The 26,519-nt window shown below is 45.9% G+C and overlaps 1 protein-coding gene across 3 annotated transcripts; it reads right to left on the bottom strand.

Annotated features, from left to right (window-relative positions):
* ITPRIP (inositol 1,4,5-trisphosphate receptor interacting protein) lies at positions 21-21,452 on the bottom strand. 3 transcript variants are annotated; one of them, XM_021399294.1, is made up of 4 exons: positions 17,434-17,770; positions 16,830-17,016; positions 16,612-16,718; positions 21-4,778 (listed from the first exon to the last, which is right to left on the bottom strand). In XM_021399294.1, exon 4 carries the CDS (start codon positions 4,763-4,765, stop codon positions 3,116-3,118), a length of 1,650 nt encoding a protein of 549 aa, XP_021254969.1. In that variant the 5' UTR covers positions 4,766-4,778; positions 16,612-16,718; positions 16,830-17,016; positions 17,434-17,770; the 3' UTR covers positions 21-3,115. The 3 variants fall into 3 exon arrangements, with proteins under 3 accessions (XP_021254969.1, XP_021254967.1, XP_021254970.1); XM_021399292.1 differs by lacking the exons at positions 16,830-17,016; positions 17,434-17,770 and adding an exon at positions 20,864-21,452; XM_021399295.1 differs by lacking the exons at positions 16,830-17,016; positions 17,434-17,770 and adding an exon at positions 20,688-20,807.

Below are 26,519 nucleotides of genomic sequence, written 5' to 3'. Positions count from 1 at the left end.
AAGAAGGCAGTAGGAGTTCAGTTGCATAATTTGTCTGGTTAGCAAATAGCAAGAACAGCACTGAGACACAAGAAAGAGGTCTGGGACAGGCAGTATACTCTTCCTTAGGATCTCTCATGGAGATCAGGGTATTACCAGTTATGTGCATTCATTACTTGTGTTGTACACTGTTTCATTTTAAAAGAAAGTTACTTTAAATCACAAAACCTCCCCTCCCCCTCTCCCTTAAAAGCTGCTTCCTATGGATGCACAGCAAGATGTCAGTCAAGGCAGAACTAAATGTGAGTAGCACTAAAAGATCTTAGGACACTTGTACTGGCTGGCAGCTGGTGGAGCTGAACTGTCTTATAAACCTCTTTAATGAAATCTGAGTTTGGCCTTATACTGAAAGGCCTTGTACCTGGTGTGCAAAAGATTTAACACAGGAGAAATGAGGCAGTCCAGGAAATTATGTTCTTCACAACATGGCACAGCAAAGGTCTACTCAAGAGAAATATTGTTTGCCCACATCACCCCAGGTAGAACAAGTATCTAACTCTAGTATATATATTGATATACGGCTGGCAAAGACCTCTGCCCTGAGGCTTACTGTAGCACAGCTTATTAATAAGCTGTGTTATTAATAAGCTGGGTAGGTATGAGTGGGTTTCCTTGTAGGATGCACAGACCAAATCTTGTAAAAGATGCTCAGGGAAAACGTGCATATTGCATACGCATAGGCAAATTGTGCCCGGCAATTTGCTTCCAGGGGAGTCAAATCCATAAATACCTTGGTTCAGCTCCAGCCTGGGTTCAAGCAAACCCCATAGGAACACTTCAGGGTGAGTTTGCGTTTAAAGGCAAACACGCACACACATGCAGAAAATGAAGAACAAAAGATTCAGTGCACTTATCAGTTTAGGTTCCCTCTGAGTCTAAGCAGCAGTGCTCTGAGGTGTGGAAAGGCAAGTTCAGGCCCGTTTACATGCCTGTAGGGCTGGTGTTACACAGCTTTGTTCCTCCATTTTAAGACAGAAGTTTGATTATCCTGTTAAATGGCCTTTTCTACTCAACCTTCCCCTGCTCAACCTTATATAAAAGTTATTTTTCAACCCTGCATGTCATTTCCTCAGAGACCTGGGTCACAAATTTGTTTCTGTTCTTTGGATAGGCTAAATTTAGATGCCTGACAGGAAATGACATAGAAATATTCATTTCTCTCTCACTCGGCTAGGAACAATTTTAGAAGCAACTCAGACCACAACTACTTGAGCACGACCTCCCTGCAGGCAGCCCATACACAGCTGGATCTGTAACTGGCACTGCTTGGTTAGCCTAGCAGGCAGCAGCAGCAAATTGCTTGGGTTTGCAAACAACTTCTGTGGCTTCTAAAGGAGCCTCAAGGCTCCAGTGTTCACCCCCCCCACCCACTCCCCTGGCCACACACCTCTGCCTGTCACTACCTGTTTGCCACGTCCCCTGCAATTGGTCCTGCTTTCTTTCCCACTAGTGAAGGCTTACTTAGTTGATGAAAGCCAGTGGCTTACAGCACTCAGCGTTAGCAATTAGTCCTGTCCTGTTGCTCTGCCAGCTCTGGCAGTCTCCCAGGCACTGACAATCTGAGACTTTCCTACTGGCAGTAGCAACCAGCATCTTCTCTCCCCTTTTGCTTCCTACTCCATTCTCTACTCAAATATTACTTGAGCATCCCATAGCTGTGATGATAAAAACCAAGGAAAACAGCAATTTGAGCCAAGAAATCCCTGTCCGCACCAGTGCTTTCTTATGAACCAGCTGTGGAAATGGAAGTTGCAGCTTTCTTTGCCTTGGTGTAGAAAATGTCCCTCAGTGGTGGGGGGACAGACATAAGCAGACTTGAAGGATGTGGTGAAATAGTTTGTACAAGGAAAAAGGAGGAGAAGATACAAAAATCGATAGCTAGCTAGCTGTGATTCCCAAGAGTAAACGTCATCAAAGCAGCAGCCTTAAGAAGGATTGAGGAGACCTGATAATGAGTCAAACTGGTAGCTTTTACTCGGGTACCAGCAGCAGAAGGGATGACACACCATAAGAGCTGCAGAGACAGCACTGCCATGCTTTGCTGCATGTGCACCTCCTGTGACCCTCCTCCTAACTCAGAGCCATCTTGCTGCCTTGGCCTCACTAAAACCATGCTGGGAGAGCTACACTCTCTCATTTAGAGGCTGACAGTTTTCTCCTGGTATCAGACTCCTGAGATTGGGCTTATTACAGAATAATTTAGAGGAGTTTCCTCTTTAATAAAAGCAAACCCTGCAGCAATCATTTCTCTTTGCTGGTTCTCAGACTTGCTGCCTGGAGATAAGGAAAGCAAACAAATAAACCAAAAAGCCAGAACCCAATAACCGCGTTTCTCTCTTATATTACGTAAAAAAGGTTCCTGACCATTCATCCATGGAAAATGGCCAAGAATAAAATCCTCTTGTTGTGTTACTATGAAGAAAATGGAAAACGCATATGAAATGGTCTCAAGACACTGATCCTGCTGACTGCTCTGTTACATTCTTCCCAGGGAAAAAAAATGTTCGGAGAACAGGAGTGTTTTTGATGGACAGGACTGTTTAAATTAGTGCTGCAAGTCCTATCAAAATGTACTCTTTAAACCCACAGTTCTCTTTCAGTTAAAGAGCTGTGCTGGATTTAAAGATCTCCATCCAGTCTAGAATTGTGCATGACCTCAGTAGTGACTCTCCTTCCCAGTTGAGGGCTCATGTTGCACCTCCCATGGGTCTCAGAGCTTCTGCTGTCCTGTCTGCAAGCAGACCACCACCACTTTGAAGGCACCTGAATAAATTAGTCACGTTCATTGCTCATCACCACTGTAGCATGATTGAGGCACAATAGAAAAATATATTCTTAGCTGCGTAAAACTCTGCCAGCCCAACTGTGGAGCAGAAACTTACTTTTATACCATCTCTTCCAGTTTCTCCCTATTTTCTCCCCATCCCTTCTTCCTTACTGCAGAAACCATGACACAGACACGGTTCAGCTGCAGACAACAAGCTGCACTGGCAAAGTCAGTTATCTCCGTAAGGCTTCGGAAAGCTGCACTCTGAGTTTGTGCTTAGAGGAACAAGTGTTTTCCTGCTGGCTTTGGTTAAACAGATTCCTTTTGGATCCCATTGGTGTGTACATGGGGAATGTGCACCATGTACTCATTTATCAGTGCAGATGTGTTCCTGAGCATCTCATGGAATGTGTCAATTGTCTTTCTGTAAACATCCCTGTGTAGAACAAACGGACGGAAAAGGTTGAGAGGCTCAGCCCTCTGGAATATGATGGGGAAGCCCAGCTCTGCTGGTACCTTCCCATTGCCAATGAAGAAGTGGTAGAGCTTCTTCTCATGCAAACACTTCTCCAGGAATTTCAGCATGTCCTGTAGACGGGCCTCCAACTTCTCTGGGGCCCAGTCCTGACTTGGACGCGTCTGCAGCAGATGCAGCAACACTGTCTTCAGGTGGTAGTTGGTGAGCCCACTTGGACCTGTGAGGCTGCACTGCTTCCCATGGAGGAAGGAGAGGATCTGAAGGCAGCTGACGTGGCAGGCATTGGCAGGCAGCATTTTGGAGATCATCTGGATGAACCTCCTCTCATACACTGCAAAGGTGAGAAACCAGTGAGTGCTGGAGGGGAGGTCTGCTGCCAGGCAGTTCCGAGGGAAATGAGAGATGAAGTAAACGTCAGAGTTCTCATATTGCACCACAGGGGTGAGGTTGAACGCGATTGATTTCCCTGATCTAAATTTTATCTTCAGGGCTCCTGGGGAGTCCAAGAGGCTAAAAGACAGGTCAAATTCATACTTGTGGGAAATTTTGTTCCAAGCCTTGGTGACTGCAATCTGGAACCACTTCATGACTTGGTCAGCATCGAGATACTGAGTATTTTTGAAGCACAGGAGGTCTTCCATTTCACTGCTGAGTCTGGTAGTATTGCCTTGGCTATGGAGGAGGCACAGCATATCTTCTCCTAGTTTCGTTTTGTCACAGATGCAACCTGTCTCATCCTCATCTGCCCTGCATACCTTGATAGTGCCGTAACCTTGTTCATCTGGTGGAAAAGAGTCGCCAGAGCACCATATCTGGGATCGGAAACAATATGGCTCTGGGGGTGCAAAAGGCACTATCAGATCACAGACAAAAGGTTTACGCACTCTCCAATTCTCATACATGCTCCCCACACCCATGCAGTCCTCCACTTCCATGTCAGCATCCCGGTTACAAACACTCCTCAAGGCCTCCAGCAGGTCATCTGCAAAGCCTTCCACCATCTCCCGCATCCTGGCCATGTCTCCAGTGGTACCCAGGATGCGCTTCTCGTAGAAGCTGGCCAAGATGGCCTTGTCAGGGAAGGCCACCCCTTTAAATGCTTTCCCCAGGACAGCCATGTCATCCTCGTCTGCTCCTGTGTCCTGCCAATTCCCCTCCTGGAAATCCTGCCTCCAGAGCTCGATCAATAGGAAGATGACCATGGAAAGAGCAGTCCACATATCCCATTGGACTTTTTCCTCTTTGACATCCTCCACTACTTTTGCTGCCTTTTCCAGAGCCTTCTGTGCAGCTTCCTGGCCTGCGATTTCCTGCTCCAAGCGCAACTTCTCCAGCCGAAGGATCTCCTCCCGCTCCTTCATCTTCTGGATGATTTCTTCTGTGTTCTCGGGGACAGTGCCATTCTCTTTAGGGAAGAGGAGTGGGTGGTTGACAATAGCCGTAATCACCACTAGGCACACTCGGAAGATTCCCACAGGCATGGCAGTTCCTTCACTGAAAGAGAAAAAAGGCAGAGTGACCAACGATTCAGAGTACATTCTATCAGGAAGAAAAAATTTAAAATCCTCACTTGAATAAAAGATGCAGCATCCTTCCTAACTCTATAAGAAGTGCTTTAGTTCCTAAGCCCATTCCTGTTTCTACAAGTTAGAAACTAAGCTTCTCAAAGAGACTTTATCAAACTTCATCTGTGGATGGTGAGAATGAAAGGATCCTCCTCATTACATCAGCTTTGAAGAACACAACCATGAAGGCACTTGCTACTGTCAATCCACTGCAGATCTGCTGGAGTATTGTGGCAGGACTTCCCCAGACATAAAAAAGATGATTACTACTTGCCCTCACCATAAGGCTAGAGTTGAAGTAAGGCAGATGTGGCAATGGCATAGACAGGCTATTCTGGCTACCTTCCACGTGAATCACATCTGGGGACCCACACAGTCAGCTTGAGTCAGAGCAATCTTCACTGCCAGTGCTGGCTGTGTGCACCTGGGTGGGAACATGCCAGCATAGCTTTGTGCTTCTAAGCAGGTACTACATACAGAGTCAGGATCAGCCAGTGGCAAATCCTCCCAGCCCCCAAAATGCCTCATGACTATGGTTTCTGGGAAAACATTTTTAAACTGGAAAGGATTTCCTTTAACCCAGTGGTTTTAAAAGCATCAGGTTGTTTACTTTTGGTGTTTACTATTAATCACTATTAATCCTGCTGGCCAAGAACTTGGGCAAGGAGGAGAACATCTCTGACAGTCTCATTTCTTGTCTTCACAGAGCATGTAACAAACTCAGATCTATTCCAGTGGGTTTTGTTATCATTAGTGCATAACAAACTTCAGGTTTGAGTGGCAGGAACCTAAGCTCCCTTACTGTGAGCACTCACTATGCATAGGAACTGTATCCTTCGGCATGTGATTACCTTTGCTTATAAGAGGGCTGGGACTGGAATAACAAGGGAAAGGAACAGGATTGAGTAGTATTCCAAGCAAAAAGAAAATTCACACGGTGTTCAGGAAAACGTGAAGTGCCCCTCCCAGTGTAACATTTACTAACAGTCCTTTTTTTAGATCCCTAATACATACATAGATGCACACCCTTACACAGACGTTGCATTGAAGATGGTTTGCTGGCCTTTCTTGTCCCTTTTACATTTACACTAACTCTTTAAATCATCAGGCAATGAATTAAAGCTGAATTGATGCCCAAAGGTGGATCTTCCAGTTATTCTGTGAGCTCCAAGACTGGCCACATTTTAAAAATAAACTGGGCTCACTCTGCATTGCAGAAAGCTTTATCAGTTTGCCAGGGCAGGGCAGGAAGCCCTGGTGAGTTCCTTTCCTTAGTCCTATGCTCTTGCAGGCTATGTGAGCTTTCCAAGCATAAAAATAACATGGCCAGAGGCCAGGGGCCTTTGCAGCAGTCTTGATCAGGACAACATTGCTCCTTTGCCTTGCTAGACCTCCATCTCTGTTTAGATGTTTTATGTTACTGTAATACTTCTCAAGTGGGTAAGACTGAAAGAAGCCAGCTTCCTTTTCATGTTCTTGTACTCTTCAAAACTCTCCCATGCTCAGTTGCACATGGCCACACTGCTTCCAGAGGCTACCTGCTCCACAGCAGATGGAGCCAGGCCAGCAATTCTGCCGCCCAGTGCTGCAGAATTCATTTTGGATTGCACTGAGAAGTCTAGGATATCTCTGCTGATTTTGCAGGACTAGAATAGGAAGCATGTACACTACATTCCCCAGTAAGCTGCACAGGCATCAATATCTGGAGGCAAATCAGGATGAAAACTAGAGGTGAGAATATCTTCAGGTTAGCATGAATTTGCAAGAGACATCTGTTTTCAGCCATAACACCAGGGAAGCTCTGATCAAAACTGCCGTTTTACTGCTTTAGCAATTTACACCAGAAAATGAAGGCTAACACGAAATCCAGTTCGGGCTGAAGGTTAATGATGCCCAGTGGCCAAGGTCAGTGGAACCCGCCCTTGACAGCTCCAAGGGTGGCACAGGCAGAGCATTCCCACATCTCATCAGAGACAGCTTTTCTGGCTAACATGGGAAGACTAAATTACACAGGTGAAACCAGTAGCACTGCTTGCTAGGGCGGTCCAGCCTTCACCATAACAAAAGCTGCTCTCTTCACTTGCTTTTAACTTCAGTCCAAGCAAGTTAAGCCTGATAAAAATATTTATGCCTGCTCTGGCTGAGACAGTTTTGTGTGGGGAAGAGGGAGGGAGTACAGATGTTTCCAGGCTGGAGACTAACAAAGAGAAACACCATTGTGTCATCTACACATCAACTTTAGCGACATTTCATGCATGAAAAAAAAAAGTATTCATGAGGTTTTGAGAAGGCAAGTTCTCAAAGCAGTCTTCGACCTTGTCCAGTTTTCTGTCCACACCATTTTTTTTTCCATTCAACACACAGTCACTGTCCATACACTGCGACAGGCTTACCTCTTGCAACCTTCTGCACTCCCTCTTGCCATAGTCCCAGGGCTCCAAAGGTCCCTCCAAACCCACCTCCAATACCAGAGTGATTCTTTTTCCCCTGGGCCTTTCTGTGGCACTCACTGCTTCAGTGACTGGTGCTCGGTGGATGCTAAGGTTAATGACATTTCTGAACAGGCTTGAGAAGTGAGGGGGCAGGTACTGTCCCTGCTCCAGATGGGGAGTGAGGACTCAGGATGATAAAAGCTGCTGATAGCTCTGTTGCCATTAAAAACAACCATCAACAGCATCCAACAGCAGGTTGTATGTTCAAAGTCTTCCCCAGGAGCACCTGTGGCTCTCCCTGCTCAGCCCCTAGGCAAGTCACACCTCATCCTTCCAAGCCTGAAGCAGCTTCTTTGCTACAGCACCATAACCAGCCCCTCAAAAGGTCCTGAATGATACAGGGATGCATGAGAGGGAAAGAAAAAGGCAACATTGCCATCTTCTCTGCAGACATGGAGAGCATTCCCCTTTCATTAATGGTTCCTTTCTTTCCCCAAAAGCTTCTCATACTGCTATATTTTCCCTTGTAGTTATTTTCCCCTTAAATTTTGAATCACGGGAAGCAAAACATGCTCTGGCTGGTGTTGAGCAATAAACCAGATAGGAGCAAGCTGAAGCTTTAATTCTTAAATTAGAAAAATCCAAGTCAAGCTACTGAACGTGGTTCAGTAATGCACTGAAATACACTGAGACATCATTTATGACATACTCAATCACTTCCTGCAATTTGGCTGACACAAAAGACAGTGAATAAGTGGCTCCACATTGTGTTTCACTTTGGTAGGCAGCAAGAAAAGCAGGGATTTGAAGAAGTGATAGTAACTACAGCTGGTTGGGAGCTTTTTTCTTTGTAAGGTGCCAAGTTTTTGAAACCAGGGTTTTCAGGGAAACAAATATAATTTTTTACAAGGTCGTGGAGGTCTACAAAGGATTCTGCTGCATGTTTTGACCAGGGAGAGGAATAGCCAGAGCAGCTACCAACCTGCACTTGGACTTTTGTGCTGGGAAGACACAAATCCCAAACCCGGGGGCTTCAGGCCTGCCCAGCCATGTTCCCTCATTGCTGGGCTTCTGGGAGCCCCCCATTTCCCCCCCTGCTGCAACAGAAAACAAATAGCCTTTTGGCCTGAAAATGCTTGTGCTGCATTTCTGAAGACCTAGTCAAGACAAAAAGAAACATCTTTAGTATAAAAAATATTCCAGAATTAAGTTTGCTGAAAGCCCTTTGTGATGCACTATGCTCTTTAGTTTGCAAACATTGCTGCCTCTGCAGGTATATCTTGGCAGCAGCAGAGAGAAATTAAGTTTCCTTTTACTTCAAGGACTTCTTACTTGAGGACTTCAAGCTCTGAACTGTAAGAAGCATATAAATTGAAAGAGAAATGGGAATTGTAGAGATGCATGTCAGTGTTATTGTTCCTGACAAAAACTTGGAAAAATATACTTTAATTAGTCAACCTCACACCACTGACACTGCTGTTTTTCTACCATTTCCCTATTTATATTTACAGAGCAATCAAAAGACCTTTGCTGACTCAGGACAGATAGTGTGGGCAGCTTTTCTTCCAGCTTACAGATAAAGCTTCAAGGATAGACATGTGCTGAATAGATACTCATGGGAAAAAGCAAAGGTACTGCTAGAGAGGGCAATACAATGGTAAAGGTATTAGAGTGGTCTTTGCCATTAGCTGCTGAGAATCTGTTGTTCAAATTTTGCCTGTTTTGTGCTAAGAAGAACAACAAAAATAATAATTCAGGATGTGATTTTATTTGTGCAGATTTAACAACAGAGCACACATCTATACTCTTATAGTCTGATGACAAACTTCTCCCAAAAGCCCTCCTCCAAATTCAGGAGGGGTGACAGTAATTTAAATTTTGGTCTCTTTCCCAGCCCTTGAGGCTGGCGCACTCATCATCTGGCTGCTTTCAGGTCAACATGGTGCTCTTCAGCTTTGACCTGAGCTTTCGGAGGAATTGAGGAATTGGTATTGACAGGACTTCAGTCAAACCTGCCTCGTTCTTGAGAACATTTTTTCTGAAGAAGCATTTTCTGGAATGAGCAGAAGCCGAGTACCATTCTGGTGAAGAATTTCAGACCAGAATCAAGTGAGGTCTCCTATGCCAGCACTGCATTTGTTGGGGCCTGAAGGTTACCTGATGGGATGGACACTGCCAGCGGAGTTGCTCCTGGGAGGAATCATGCCCAAGCATTGTATCATGGAACAAAAGTTTTCAGGTCCACTGGAGTCAGCCAAGTGCAACTGGCAAGGCAGCGGACCCTGGGGGAGGTTGGAGGGGCCCTGCAGCTGAGGCAAACACACAGAAGCCCACATATTGAAACAAGCCTGAAGGTGACCAAGGGCTAATTGCACCAGTCTACGTTTCCTACCTGGCTGCATTGGTATTAGCACATGTAATCATGTCTAGTTTTCAAGTGCGGGTGGGTCCTGGCATAGACTGCAAGAGCCTAGGGGCTCAGACAGGAATCTTCAGCTGGCTTCTGCCTGCGCAGACCCCACTGCTACAATGAGAAAATGTCCCCAGATGTGTACACAGCAGTGGAGATATTGCACTTTCTGCTCCAATATGAGCTTCTACGCATTGCTTTGACAGCAGTCAGTGCTGCTGAACTCTAGATGGAGCACTTGCAAATGCTCCTGCCTTCCCTTCTCTTGAGCATGCAGTCACCTGCAACACATGCAGCTCGGCCAGAAAAAAACAGCAGCCACAAAAAGCAATACAGAGTTTGAGCAGCACCAGCTTGCGTTGTTTCACCCTCTATAGATTAAGTTTATGAGCAACATGCAGAACATTCATGAAATGAGTTACTGTCACAGCTGGTTGAGTGTGGACTGGTGGGGACAGGTTTTGTCTTTGCCTCTCTACTAAAGCAACTTGTGGAAAGGACTGAATACACCAATGCATGAGGTGCAGAGGCCTGGATGGTGAGACTATAACCGTGTCTAAAAGCAGACCTAGCCAGCTGGCCTGCTCAGGACTGCACAAGATGCATATGACAACGTGACTGCCTTCCCAAACGTGTTTAGGAAGCTCCACACCAGGCTAGCTGCGAGGACACAGGACAGCAGTTGGACAAGGCCACTTGTCCAATGACCATTGTTTTGTTGCTTGATTGAGAACATCAGCCTTTTCAACATCCATGAACATCCTGTCCCAGGCCTGCTGTGGTGCCAGTTGCACAGCCCCAGTCGGACATCCTGCCCAACAGGTCTGCTGTGGACATTCGGAAGCAATATTTTCCTGTGAGGTCACCAGATCAGCTATTTCCAAGGAAATGCTGATGCGCATCCTGTGTATAGGAATAGGGAGCCCTCCCTTCCCAAAGATGGGGAGATTTGGAATGGATAAGCACATGAGCGGCACTGACATTGCTCTGGAGGCAGACACTACTGCGTGGCCTGTACTGGCCTCAGGACCAGTAGTTACATTATGGGCTGCGCAGGAAGGACCCACAAAGCTCCAAGCAAGCAGTGACTTTACCAGTACCACTCCAAGCAGAGGAGTGTCCAACTTGCCCTAGGGAGGCTGAGGAGTCTCTCGAACGTCTTCCAGCCATTCATTATCTTTGCCATCAGGAAGCTTTTCCTCATGTCTCATTAACTCCTCCTTACTGCAGTTTGAATCTCTAACTTTGCAGTGAAAACTGTGAGTAAAAGTAAAATAGACCATTTCTTTTCTTCTTGCAGTAGCACTTAAGATATTTAGAGGCTCTCCCCTCCTCCTTCAGCTTTCTCTGCACACAGATGCATTTCTGAGATGTTGCCATAATATCCCCACGGCCCTTATTCCCCTGCCCCTAAAACCTGGATAGTACAAAAAGTTCCCTTTATGGCATATACACGTTTATTTGCCTTCTAGTACTCTTTTCCAAAACCTAAAGAGGACTTGCTAGATTTTCAGTTTCATCTGTCAGTGGGGTTTTATCTGGGTATTTCTAAGTCAGCATTTTGGCAGCACCATGTCATAGCTATATGCACAGAAAGCACATGATTCTGGTCCCAGTTCTACCACCAGAAGCTAGCAGCCACTTTCAAGGACAGCTGCAATAGCTGCTAAGTAAACACACAGCCATCTCATGCCCTCATAGCACTCACTGCTTCTCCGTAAGGCTGGACACAGGAGGGAATGCCCACGGAGATCAGGAGATAAAACTAATAGCATGAGGAGTATGTTTCTCAGCACCCTTCCTCAGTGTCCTTTTGCTCTTTGACTCTGCAGGTCAGCTCAGCTCTCACCAGCAAGCAGTACGAGGGCTGCCTGTGCACTGCTTCAGCTCCCCCTGCTATAGCCAGGAAAGGTTTTCACAAATTGCAACACGCTGCTTGCTGTGAGAGATGCGTGAGGGGAAGGGTAGGAAGTGTGTATGTGGCTCCCACCCACACACTGAGCTGTTGTGGTAGGATCCCGGCCAGGAAAAGCTTGGCTTTAAGCTGAATTAATTTTGTCTGTTAATTGAGAGAACAATTGGCGTAGACTAAACTTTTGTGCTTTTAGGAGGAGAAAAGACACGCACTAAGACATGAAAAAAAACGTGGCTTACCAACCTCACCAGCTTCCTCCCCCCTCAAACCAACTGTTATGGGAGCCAGGTCATTCCCTTGCACAACCTTTCATCAGCACATATGGACACACAAATGACAATAACCCCCCCACTGCTCTACCAAAAGCCTGATAATGTCAACCACAATGTAAGGAGCAATGTCACTGCACACGTGCTGTATGGCCTCCATCGTGCTCACAGTGCAGCCTGCTCTGGCTGTCACCCTCTTGGTCACACGACTTTGCATGCATGGGCAGCCATGGCTCATTGGTTCATAGGGGACAGTCACCTCACAGAAAGCTGGTGTGAACACAAAAAGGGATCAATTGCCAAGATATTTATTTAAACCTACCCTTTTTTCTCCCCAGTTAATTCCCAAGAAGGTGAAGAAAACGTAAGCAGCATCATTAAATCAGGCAGCAGCTAGCTACTCTGACTCTTCTTATCCTATGGTAAGCATATTGCCTGCATCCCTACATACCTGATTTAACTGCATATTAAACATTCATCAATATGGATGCTTCAGTATGCAAAGAGTTGGAGGAAACATTACTAGAAAGCTGGTTTCCCAGCAGGAATACACCATTCCAGCACAACTAAGAAGCGCGCACGTGGATACTGGCACAGCTCAGATGTGACTAGCAGAATGATTGTTTTACACATGACACTATGAGGCCCCATTTCAGCCATGTAACATTGAGCATTTGTATATTACAGTTAGTAGAAAGCATATGCCTTGAATTGCCAGACACTTTCACATTGAGAGGCTGAACCAAAGACAGCAAAAAGAAATGGTCATTGTAGGCTGGGAATTCGCTTGACCTGAGACCTCCCACTCCATCTCAGTCTTGACTCAGTGACAAAGTAACAGTTACATCAGGAGATCTACAGGCCCAAGTATCTGCTGAAATAGGGCTCTGAAACACTAGATGAGATTGGTGGTCTGTGTGATACTGGACTATTGTTTTGATAACTAGTTACAGCTGTTTGTATTCAAACAGTTGGGTAGGGGCAATATTTTAAAGCTGGCTATTGTAGCAAGTATGTCACCACAGAAATAAAAAACAATGCTTTATTCGACTGCCTGAAATCCCAGCTTTTTGACAAAATACAATACACGTCCTTAAATAAAGTAGAAACACCAGACCATGAAAGCCTCTGCAGGGATGGGTGGAGTGTGGAAGGAGACGAGAGCAGTAAAGAGCACGTTTACTGCATGGCTTCCTCTGTTCTCACTAGGAAACTCTCTACTCTCACAACTGCTTCCTCTGCTTTCCCTAGGATAACTCCCCCATCAAACCAGAAGCAGTCTGCATTTCATGCCAGCGTCTGCAGGAAGAATCAGGCCCTCTAACTTCATTACACAGTGGCTCTAGAAATGAGCAGGAGAAACAACACAAATACTCAGGGAATCAGTAAGCCCATTCTTGGCTTGCTAGTCATAAACCTAAAAACTGCCAAGAAACACATACACACGCAAATATGTTGGCTGCAGAGTACTGCTGGCTACCCCTGCCTTTCAAAAACAGTTTGAATTAATAAAACACAGAAGAGAAAAATAAACCCCATAAGAAAACAAATCATCCCACCTCTGTACAGTGTTTCCACGAAGCTCATCCTTTTGGTGGCCACTAGCTCAGAGCCATTTTCACCCAAGGGAGTGACTCAGAGACTAGACTATTGCTACATGCAACTGTATGTAATAATTTTCACGTGCTCTTTGCTCAGCCCCCTCTACTCACCAACAAAAGACCTTTCAGCTTTTCCCTTTCCTGAACAGTTTGTAAAATGACTGCTGAGAAGAAAAACTCTGGAAATATTTAATGGGATAAGAGTGATGCAACATGCAGTGCTGTAGCAAAAGTACCAAACACACATGTGAGCGCCATGAAGCCACGTGGTTTTCATTTGGGATGTGTGGGGTGAACACAAACGCTTGCTTCCTTTATAACATAAGCACAACAAAGAAAGACTTTGTTTGAAAGCCAAGGGGCAGGCTCTCTGCACACTTAAAGGCTGAGTTATAACGTAATGGGAACTGTGAGTCACAGCTGTGGGGCCTCTTATCATGGGCACAAAAATCCCCTCTGCTGCAGCAGAGCTCAGCTTTGGAGCAAAGAGCTTCCAGCTCTGCATGGGAGTCTGAAAGTGTCTAGGACTAACAGCAAACACAGGGCTGAGCTAAGAACACGTGCCGGGGATGACGTACAATGCAGATATGTCCTTTTCAGTTGATGTTTTCTGTCATAACTCCTTCAGAACCTGAGATCATAGCCTGTGCTCGTTCCAACAGCATCAAGCAGCTATGGCTCAACAGGGAGCTAGGATGGACATCAGCCTAGCACCTTCATATTGGCTTTTGTCTTTGGCTGCAAAGGACTGTGGCCTTGATTCTTAATTTGAACAGAGCTAGCTGTCTAGGTAGGACTGCAGCAGAGCTCTATGTCCTAAAGTTACCTGAATTGCCAAGCAACTTATGTCATGGTGTGTCACACGAAGGGAGGATCGGCTGATTGATTCCAGCTACCCAAAATACAGAGACCTATCTCAATTCTTGCCCCTCCTAGCCTGGGAGAAGATAAATGTCTTCTCCAGTTACCACCAGTGGCTTGCCATCTGCAGCTTAGAAGTGGCTGTACTGCAGAACATCCAAGTGCTCTCTCTCACATTTTCACCAGTCCTGAGGTATTTTGTTGCTAAATCTCCGGAGACATTTAGAAATTTAACTCTCATCTGAAACCAGTGGCAGTCAGGTACCTGAACATTTAGGGGTAAATGATTTAGGAGCTAAGCATTTTGGATCCAGACATAAATACGAACATATACCTGTATCATGCAGATTAAGTGTCTCAGTTTATGCTTGAGAGCACCTCCTTAGCTCCACCTCTAGTATTTATCAACATTCTCCAAGAGCTTAGGGATAGCAAAATAGAGATAAAAGTTCTGAAAAAGCAATACAGTCTCTCCTGCCTACACTCAGCGCCTATGCTGTGTGGATGGCTTTTGGCAAGTCTGCTTTGCTCTGAAAAGCTTCCAGCAAATCTTCATCTCTGCATCACAAGACAGTCTAGACCAGGGCTTAACTACCTCTATCTGTAGGAATTTCTCCTTATCACCATGTGTTCTTTCCCCAAAGAAAGGTGTAAGGCCTGCATGGGTTCTGGCACATATAGATGCTATCTTGTCTTAGGGAGTTACTTCTCTTCCTGAAGACTGTGTGGGAACCTTTTGCTCCCATTCTCCATCAGGTGCTCTCTGAGCACCACCAAATTCTCTGCAATTCAGAAGAACTGAAAGCCAGGCGCTCTGAAGTTGAGTTTCATTGCTTTCATTTGTTTTTGGCAGCAGACTGTGAATTTTCAGTTGATGGCACCCGCCATCCCTTTGGTGAACCCAGAGAAAGATGCAGCCAATAGTCACACAGGTGGCTCAACTGACTCCTTAGAACTAATATGTCACTTTCCCACCCTTCCCCCTGGTTTTGAAAACGAAGGAGCGGTACATTTTCTTTTGCAAGGCAAAGTAACCATATGAATCAGAGACTGTGCCTAACAGGGCTTAAATTCTGCAACAGTTGGCCTCAGTGGCCCTCATCCTTGCCAACGCCATGCTTAGTTTTTCCAAGCCACATGCATGGCAGTGGGGTGCATCAGATAAACGCCATGTAAACGCTGAAAATGCATCTCTGCCCTGGAGCACATATCACTGATATAAATAACATGCTGGATCAGCCAGAAAAACCTGCCTTAGGAAGAGGAATAATAATGAAAGGTGGTGGAGGGAAAAGAAAAAGAGAAAAAAAACTCATTTACACACAGGCAGTGGCAATGGGCCAGCTCTCACAGCTTTGATCCAGGCTGGTTGAAGAAGCTAGCCAGGGAACACTGTGAGCTGAGCTTTGCTAGAGCAGAGCAGCTGTCTGAACTGAGATGGGAAAAAGGGAACGAACACCACCCAACGCAGACACAGCTCCAGAATAAATAAGAAAAATAATTAAATCACATGGAGTACGTGGAGTAACAGGTACTCAGAGCTGCTGAAGGACATCGCGGCAGCCAGGACTGCTGCTCTGGTGGCTGCCTCTGTCACCAGCTCTGTTCCCTCCCTTCGCAGCACTCTATCTCAAGTCACACTCACAATGTGTGAAACCCAGACTTATGGGTTTCACTGGGCACTTCTGCTTTCTGCAGGTTTCTCAGGAATTTTCATACCAACATAATCTGGACCAGTAAAACCATGCATTGCTGCCTTGTAAAAGCTGCTGTTTCACTTCAGTCCAGCTGCCTCTGATGTCTCTCACCCCTGACCATCAGGAGGCATTTCCAGGCCTTTCCCCTCAGCTTTTCGTAAGAGGAGGAGATCTGCAGTTCTCCCTGTAAAGTACCTTTGTCAGGTTCTCTTGCATAGCAGTAGCAGCTGTCAGCAAAGCTTGTACCCATTAGCTCCCACCTGCCTTCCCCTCTGACTAGACACCTATGGTACCAAGCAGCCAGATTAGAGGAATTCTACACTGAATGCCACAGGTGTGAGCCTCTTAACACTGAACTTCCAAGCTGAAGCCATTTACCAATGAAACCTTCTACTGCTACAACAGGTAGTTTTTGTCTGACCCTTACTGCTGGGAACAACACATAGGTTACTAAATGATGAACCACACCACTTCCCTTACAGCATTTATCCTGCAAGATCTCCTAGCAAGAGCCCATCAAGAGACTCTACCAAATTATGTGAATGCTGGAAAGAAGAATGACCCCTACAGCACTTACCTGCTACAGGATTTTGAAGGTGCTCATTAAACTTCACATTACTATGATCACCACAATGCAGAGAAGACTCTGTTCAGTCAGTCACAGCTGAAGCACAGCCAGGAAGTCTGCAAAACACAAAGAGAATGAATGAGGAAGTTCAGACACAAGATGGGTACATAATGCAGTTAACTAAATTAGGGATTGATTAAAATAGTGATTAACTCCCCCCTCCTTACCCAGTAAAATGATCACAGAAGCTCAAGATCTGAAATAATCAGCTTTGAAGTGATCAGGGAAGAGTTAAAACTCCTCTTCTTCCATGAGAATGGGTGAGAACAGCACCATGGGTCTGTCAGCACTGCAGACACATGGGCAGGCAAAGACCTCCCTCCTCCGACTCCATCCTCACCGACCAGCTCTCCCCTTTAAAATGGATTAGGGTTGAATTAGCAGCTGTGTAAGGGCTGAGACGGCTCTGTCTGGATTGGTCTGTCTCAGAAAAGTCATCCAGCTGCTTTAAGCAGCATGCGAGGTAGAAATACTTGCTAGGGGAGCTGGGTTCAGAGAGCTAATGTGAGAAACAGAAAATGAAGGAGAAAAGGCAGGAAACAGTCTGAGAGCGTGCAGGAAGACATGAAGCACAGAGCCACAAGATAAACTACCACATTTTGGGAGGAGAGAGAATCTATGAAATTTTAGATGCAACAGGAAACAAAGTGAAGTCCTCGAGCAGAAGCGGTCGATTGGCGCAACAAGCAGAGGTCACCCAGCTGTGCGCAGGCAGCTGGGGAACAGGCAGCACCTCCCTCCTGCCTAGCTGCCATCACAGCCACTTCAAACCTCTGATCCACAGCCTGATGAAAGCAGCAGCCCTTCGGTGGGCTGAGCTTTGGAGCTGGGTCCTTGGAGGACTTAGTGTTGAGCTGATGCACCCCTTGCTGTCCTGAATCGCTTCACGTTGGCAGTTCTTGGGTCAGGGTTGATCAGCTCTCGCTCCTCCCACGTACCTGCTCTGAGCAGATCATCTGCATTCTCACTTCTCCATTTCCATCTTCAACTGTGAAGCCAAATTGGACAAACAGGCTCAGCCCTGACTTCCTGTGCCTCTGCAGCATAACACTACCGAGGCTGCTGAGCCAGGAGCCAGGCACTCTAACCCCAGAAGGGCTTGATCGACACTGTACTATTGCAGTGGGTGTTTGTTAGCCCTCAGGGCCTGCAGAGCCTGGTCCTGTGGTGGCTCAAAGGCATCTGGGTACAGCAAGAAATTCTGCTTGGAGGGAAAAAGCTGAGGAGCGCAGTGCTGCTGGACAGGAAGAAAAGCAGGGAAATGATGCTAAGGGGCCAGAAGAGCCCAGCTCTAAGGCTCATGTTCAAGAGTAGCTCAGCCAGCCTTGTATGACCCACACATGTGGAAACCAAAACAAGCTAAAAAAAGAACCCTACCACAACTGCACCCCTGGGCTGGCTCTCCATCCCTCAGCCTACTCAGATCTTGGCTACCTGCCTCCTTTCTTCTTCCTCATGCTGAGGGGTGAATGGGCAGAAGGCTTTGCTTACACAGCTGAGCATCCCTGCTAAACCTGGATTCCGTGGCTGGGCACACAGCACTCCTGGCCAGGCTCCCTCCCTGCCTACAGCCACAGCCAGCCTCTACCTCTCTCCACCACCCAGCAATTATGTGTCAGGATGGAAAGTACACATTCTGGCAGCAAAGCTGCTTTTTCTCAGCTTAAGTGGATTATAACAGCACTTGGAAGAGAAGGAGCTGGCCCACCCAACAACCTACTTTACAGGGGATCTAAGCATTTTTTCCAGCTCCTTTCTCCATTGCACTATTGCTATGGTTTGTAATTGCAATTCTGCGGAGCAAGGACTGCAGGATAGGTCAGCACAGGACAGGCTCCTTATGGAGTTCATAGACTTTATCAGTGCTTCCCAGAACAACACTTTCTGAATGTTCACCTCATTGACGGGCTGAATTTAGCTTGAATTTTGACATGAGAAGTCTTGTTTAAGAGAGGATGCAGTTGTGTAAGGAGGGAGCAATAAAGCTTGAAAACTAAACCTCCCTTTTTGATGATATACTCACTGCACTCAGGGAACTGATTTAACTACCAAGGAAAGAAAAGTACACCACAATATAACTCAGTAAGCATGTTTCCTTATATCACTCTATTTGAATGAACTTTTTTGCAAGCAAACCCCAAGATACTGAACCAACGCTCAACAAGGAGCCAATTGCAGAAACCCGACTAAAATTGTCCCTATGAAAACCATACCATTTTTGCATAAAAAACAAACTCAGAAATGAATTAGATCAGCACGCTGAACATCAGTTTCCATGGGTCAGATTTCCTCTCTCTGTTACTCATTGCCACGTAAGGAGGGTTGCAAGCACAAGCATACCTCAGAGGCTGCAGTGGCACACAGGAGCCCTAATTGTCATGGAGAGAACCAACAGCATGAAATGGGAGCGTGACACAGAGTTCAGAGTTACTGGCTGTCACTTGGCCTGAAGCAATCACTCAGGAAGAGCACACTGCTCTGCTTCTGACCAGACTTCTTCAGTCTGACTTATACGGAAGGGGAAAAAACAAAGTTTTTTCTTCATATATTGTAATACTCCAAGCAACAAAAAGAGGAAGACAGTTAGGCAGGGAGGGGTTGCTGTTGAGCTCTGCATAAACAAGGATGGCTCCCTGGGCGGGCACAGGTACACAGCTTCCCTTGTGCACGCTGCTGGTGCAAACACCAAACACTGATATGTGCACACCCCAGTCATGCAGCAAACAGAGAGTCATCCATCACCAGGGAGCTGAGTCCTTGGGGGCTTCACTACTACTGACATTGGCTCTCTACTTCTGTGGCAATCACACTTAATGAGTACTTTTCTCCCATGGGAGCAGTATGAAGCAACTATTGTGCAAAAAACAAGGCTTTCCAGTTTCCATGCCTAATTTTCTTTCTCTGCTTTTCCCCAAGGACCCTTTCAAATAATATATTAAGGAAAACTGGGGGCAGTTGGTTTTAAAACTAGATGTCTACGAAGTTAAACTGAGTAGCTTCAGTCAGAGCTGCAAAAGAACATTATTATCCCCACCAAAGCAAACTCAAAGCCTCACAAAAGCAGCCATGTGCTCCTTTTGACAGGAGCACAAAAGCAGCCATGCTTTTGTGCTCCTGTCCCAGCACTCCCTGCCCTATCCTTGCTTGACAGCTCACACCAAATAGCTGTGCCCAAAGAAGATGCACTGGGTACGGTTTAGGCCTATAGCACTCGTTAAAACCACATTAATAGCAATGTTCTCTTAGAGACAATGCTGGTGCTCATCTTGCTTGCCCACATAACAGACTCTGATAGCAACATGCCCTACTTTTCTGAAGGATTTTAATATGGCACCTCCTAAGAGAACTTCTTCAATAGCAATTATAGAAATATCAATTTTGGAAAAGACCTCAAAGATCATCTAATTCGACTACTGACCCACCCCCACTGCACCCACTAACCATGTCCATCAGTGCCACATCTCCATGTTTTTCGAGAACTTCAGGGATGGTGACTCCCTGGGCAGCCTGTGCCAGTGCCTCACTGCTCTCTGAGAAGAAAATGTTCATAATATCCAACCTGAACTGCCCCTAGTGCAACTAAAAGGCATTACCCCTCATCCTGTGGCAGATTGCTCCCTTCACAGCAAGCTGAAGATGTACAGGCTTACAAAAGACGTGGCTCTTTGAGCCAGTTTTATGGCCCAGGACCTCCAGTACCCCAGTCCTGAGCTGCTCCCATCTGAGCTACAAATACCAACCGACCATCTTCAGAAGAGATCCCTGCGCACAGGAGCAGCAGCTCAGATAAAACATTGCTCCATCTCTCCGTGCTCAATAGAGAGGGAAATGGTATCTCAGAAGAAAGGCAGAAAAGTTTTGCAATGCGATAAGCCGCTCTCAAGCCATGTAACACCAACCACAAAGTGCAGTGCTGCATCTTGCACCCGCTGATCACTCCAGAGACCACCACGGCATAAGGGGGCCGTGATCCTTCCCGATGCCCGCAGGGCGAGCACCAAGCCCGCTTTCAGCAAGCGACTCACCCCGCGGAGGGACATGGGGAGAAATCCCACTAGCAGCCGCCACTCCTCTTTCAGCAGCTTTTCTCCCCAAACGAACACAGGCAAAACGCCCTTCCTGTGCGGGGCAGCCCCGTTTCCTTCGCTTTCCCCCCCGGCTCCCAGCGCCGGGCCCGCTGCCGCGAGCCCCGCACACTTACCGCAACGCGCCGGGCCGTGCTGGGCAGCCCCCGCCGTGTCCCGCGGCCGCTCTCTGCTCGCTGAGGTGCGCTGCGGTGCAAGGGGACCCGCCCAGCCTGTCCGGTTTTCTTTCTCTTTCTGTCTTTTTTTTTTTTTTTTTTTTTCCTCCTCCCCTCGTTCAGGGCAGCCCCGCCAGCCCTAGGAGCCGCGCCGTCCTCCCGCAAGCCGCAGTTTGCTCCCTAAGCTCCCCGCCGGCTCCCCCATCAGCTTCCCAGATGGTTTTGTGCTGAGGGCACCGGGGACCGAAAGGAAATGCGCTCATTTTGCTTCTCGGATGTATTGTGACCTCCTGGTGGCCGCGCCGAGCGTGCGGAGCAGCGACCTCGTTCCCTCCCGGCTCTGACGGAACGGAACGAGGGGATCCCGGGGCCGCTGCGCTGTTGGCATGGCTCAAAGCCGGCACAAGTGGGAAATGGTACATCTGTCTGCCCGAGGTGCCACATTGGAGGGGTGGGGAGCCGGGGCACAGCCCGCGTCACTTAGCCAATAACAGAGAAAGGCCACCGTCACGGATCTTAAAAAACGTGGCTTTCAGCACTACCCTGCTGAAGCACTGCTACGCCTACATGGCTCCTTGCAGACCTAGCAAGTTTGCTCAACTCCTATCACAGCCCAAGGGAAACAGGTTTGAGCAACAACTTAGTAACGTCTGTCTGATTTGTGGGAACTTTACTGTACCCTTCCTTTTCCCACAGCGTTGCACCGACTCTTAGGCTGGGATGGATGTTACACGTTCTCCTGCGCTGCTGCCTTAATTTTCTAAGCTCAGTTGGCAGAAGGGCTGTGTGTGGTGGGAGATGCTGTTATCTCTGCAGCATCAAATGCAGGGCACAGCATTGCACTGAAGGCAGCTGCTTTCTAAGCTGGAACAGGCTGTGATGTTGGCCTCCTCTTTGAGTTTCCTGAAGTCCTTGCAGAACTAATGTAGAGAACTAATGCTATTCGGAGGGTTTGCGCTTGTAAATTTGTGTGTATGGATATGGTTTCCTTAGTGTCTGAATCAAATTTATTCAGGTTTGTTGGCAACCTGGGTGTTGTTAGTACATTCTTTTCCCATTATGCCATAGTGTAAGAAAATCATCTCTCACAGGAGCAGCATGGCATCTCCCCACTCTGGCTGCAGGACCCGGCCTGTCTTAGTGCAGTGTTTGTTTCCCCTGGGAACTATGCAGCAGCAGCAGGAGAGAAAGCAGATCCTGCTCCAAGATTGCAAATATCCATCACCTAAGCCAAAGGAAAACATCTATTAAATACCACCTGCAGAAAGCCTGATAAGGTAGTAATTACCAATTCTGACTACACACACACATATACATACTTAACACACGTTGAACAATACAAATCACTATAGGTTAGAGGGCTGTGATTTACATTCATCTAAATTTTCCTGGGATACAGTAGATGAGCAATGTACCAGCAGAAAGATCTGAACATTTTTTAAGAAGGAAGGCTCACATCCTGTAGCAGAAATGCTAAGTCATGGCTTGAAGCAGTGATTGAGCACCTGGTGGGAAGGCAGGGCCAACCCAGGGGAGCTCAGGTGCAAGCAATGCAACTGAGTGACCGGAAGGAGTGGGGCCAGGATCTACCCCTTCCCAGACCTCACTTAAGGGTTGGCAGTGGAGGTGAGGGTATCTCACTGCAGTTCCTTGTGTACTTGAGGCTTTTGGGGGGGAGGGTAAGCAGATTATTTTCCTTTGTTTCTGTGTTTACAGCTGTTGCACTGAGCCTACCCTCATTTGCTGCAGCTTAGGACTTTGTTATTCCACTATCATTGCTGTGCTTTCCATTGTATTATAGCATTACGCATTCCAACAGATGATATTACATATTCACCATCCCATTCAGGATCCCCTTTCTGTTTTGAAGCTGGTATAAGATTATGATAACACTAGACATACTAACTTGATTTATTAATTTTTATTCAACTCAGCTGTTTGAAAGAGGCTGGAATCACATCTCCTGACAACTCCAGTATATGATTCATTGTTTGAATATTGTTGTACTGCAGAAGGCTGAAGATGGTTATCTTGCTAAAGGTAGTAATTTAATAATGAGCCAAGCTCCGCTAGCCTTACTTGAATGTTGGGCAGGACCTGAAGCTGTGAGCAGTGGAGTAATGAACAGTGCTGCAGCACGCTGGGATGTAGCCTGTGGCTCTGTCACATGGATGCTACTGCAGCAGAAATTAGATGTAATAATGTTATTTCTACAGCAGGCTCTAAGATCCTATCAGCAGGAGTAAAACAAGGGTAAGGTTTGGGCTGAGTGTTAAACTCTAGGTAACTTTCTCCTTTGCTTTCAGATATATTAGAAGATTGAGGAATTACTTTGTTCTTTCCATTTGTTTTCTAGCAGATTAGAAATACACCATTTCTTCAGACTATTACAAGCAGTGAATAAAAAAATAACATTCTTGCAAGGGCTGTGAAGAGAGAATAGGGATATGACAGAGAGCCATGGGTAGGTGGCAGTGAAACAGGTTTTAGTATGGCTTCCTGCTGTCACCTTCACAAGGAGCAGAGGACATTGAGCTGCCAGTAAGAAGCACACATGGGGATTCATGTTCATGCAGGTCAAGCAGGAGGGAGATTCATGCTCAAATGATGCCTGCTATGGCCAAGCCTTTTATACTGCACATGACTGTGTAAGCTTGGAGGAGGCTGCATCAGGATGGGATTCTAGAGGTACAGCATTTTCTGGAGGCACATCTTGGTGTGCCCCAGCAGAGCAGGGGCAGCCCTAGCGGAGAAAGGACCAGGGAACTCCCTTCTACCTGTGAATGTTGCACAGCTCCCAGCTACCATGGGAGGAAATGCACAGGGAGACGAGGGTCACCTTCTTACAGCTTGCCAGATGGTGCTCTCATCTTACACATGACCTTATAAACACCTTAAATCTCTGCAACTCATGTCGTCTTTCTTAGGTATTATGACAGGAGGGGTTTTTAATAGCCTCTTCTTCCCAGATAACTAAGGTGTCAAATAGTGAGAGATACCAGATAAATTTTCAGATAGGGGAAGATTGGGTGATTGAGAATTAAAAGGCTGAATAATAAAATATGAATGAGGGGTATGGGAAGCAGAGATAAGGGCATGGATTCTGCTGTTGGAACAGAAAGGCTATTGGAAAGCATAGCGGGGGGAGTTGTTTCTGCTAATGAGAACATTACGAATCCAGGCATATTTCAAACTCCTTTTTAAATGAACACAAATATTCATGATCATGAACCAGGGCAGCAGAGTACTGCTTTCCTCCAAGGCTCTGGGAGATTCATGGGGTTTGGCTCTGAGAAGGGCAGGAGATAAGAAATTTCTAATAAGTGTGGCAGACCATCATAATCCTTGTTGTAGAACTGAGAGGAAAACCTGGGGCAGGAAGCTGTTCTGCAGTTTCAAATGGTGTTGGGGAATGGTGAGTTCAGCCTGGATCCAGGATTACTGACCAAATTTCTGTTGCTTTCCATCATTTTAATCCTTTTTAATTTTTTTTTGAGCAGAGCATGTAATTGCACACTATACACAGACTGCTTGTTAGCTTCAGCTTGTCTCTGACTTAACCAAACCTTTATTAGGGTGTTTCTGTTAAAACATTTCCATGATTTAATTTTTTAGGAAAATGGTAATGAGATGTGGTATGTTTCTTCCTCTTGAGATCATTGGCTCAACTCCAGTGCCAAACGCGAGCAAGGGTTGCTGCTATTTGTGATTTGCTGCTTGATCTTCATGAGCAAAGTAGAGAGCCTCAATCCAATTTACCAGAACAAGCGTTCACATTATAGAACTATCATTTAATTTAAAGATAACAAGAGAGGATTTCAGAAAGGGTAAAGTAAAAATATCAGTTGGATAATTAAGTAATCAAGAACTTGTTATATCTCTTTAGGACTGGAAGAATCACAGCACACTTTGTACATCCTTATTCCTTTCAATACTGCCAAACTGATTTAACTCAGGGAAAGCAAACTGGATTTTAGGGCATGTCCCAGACCGTCAGCCCACTGACAGCATCTGCAGCATCACTGCTGCTGGAGACCATGAGACTGTGATTGATTTTTCATATTGCTGGAGAAATCACAACACTTGCATGCTAAGAAATTATTATCTATGTAACATTTTAAATATTTTTAATATATGCAAAACCGATATTTTACTACACCAAAATGGTTAGACAAATTTTGCTTTCCTTACTGTTGAATTCCCACTGATCATATTATCTGAGTAAAATGAACAAAGGTATATGAAAAGTTTGGACCTCATCCATGAATGCGTGTTCACCCCACCATTATGTCTCCATGTGTTAGTTAATATTCGGAACACGTTTCTGAAACAGAAAATGTCCGGGCTGGAAATAGCGACTGTTGGGGGCAGTTCCACGGAGCACTGTGGTGGTACAGTGCCACCTAGTGATTTTCTGCCTTAATACAGGACGGTGTGGAAGGAAATGCATTTCAGTCCCCTACCGTCGGGTTTTCCTTTATTACCAATTTGTATCTTTACACTCTCATGTATCCAAAAGGCTCGTTTTACGCTTTCCAGAAGACGTGTGCTGTCATGGTCCCTGCCCCAAATTGCTTACATCTTCCTGGATGATGTTATGATGGGACTTTACTCTAGTTATTTATATCTCTGCTGTAGACCATAAATCCTTACATTCAGCGAGTGATGGCTAATCATTTTCATGCCACTATGGTTTAAAAAATGCATTAAATTAACTGCCCGAGGGTTGTGACCTCAAGTAAATCAGTAAGCAAGTGTTTAATCACTAGTAGCCCCTTCTGCACCCACACAAATGCATACGTGCTGCTAACACAAATTCTTTTATGAGACTGGTGAAACAGGTGATTCAGCTTTTTTGTCATAAGATACTGATGTCTCCCGAACAAAGTCAGATATTCAAGGAACTACATAACAATCCTCTGAATGAACTGTAGCTTCCTGGGTCCATCTTGTCCCTGCTGCTAATGAAACTATAATTTGTTAAGGGACTATTTCTTTTCTTCTGTAGCTGAGGAATTTTTTAGGTCTTGCTAACTGAAAGGTTTTCATAGAGCTCAGAACATAGGCTTATTTTACAAGGGAGAGTTAAGAAGTCATACCTCTTCAAGAATTCCATCCTGTCTAGAGATTCACTGTATTACATGAGTACATCATTTATAGCCATGACAGTCACAGCGCTCTTGCAGGACGGCAGCTGTGGTTATTTACATCTTTCTAAGAAATATAAAGCACAAGGGATGCTGAGCAGCTGGTCCTAAGCTATAGGAAGCTATGGTCAGAGACACAGATATCCTCAAGTATCTGTCCGGCTCCTTGATCATGAACCTGTTGATGTGTTTTGCAGTTTTTTTGTTTGGTTGGTTGGTTTTTTTTTGCAGAATTAATTCCAAGTGAATATTGAGGTCTTGTCCCAGATTTGTCTTCTGTTTGAACATAAATCTGTTGAGTGTTTTAACTCATGGTAGTTGTCTTATTAAAAACAGGCTTCAGTGCAAGCTATCGCAGACTGCTGATGTGATCACCCTATTGCGTCTGCAGAGCTGTTAGAGGTGCAGCCACCATGGGGGTGAACTTGTCAAATCAGAATGAATTTAGCTCAAGGGGCACTTGTCATGAA

This window comes from Numida meleagris, chromosome 5, assembly GCF_002078875.1.
Source record: "Numida meleagris isolate 19003 breed g44 Domestic line chromosome 5, NumMel1.0, whole genome shotgun sequence".
Classification (NCBI taxonomy): Eukaryota; Metazoa; Chordata; class Aves; order Galliformes; family Numididae; genus Numida; species Numida meleagris.
This window is presented reverse-complemented; position numbering and strand designations above follow the sequence as displayed.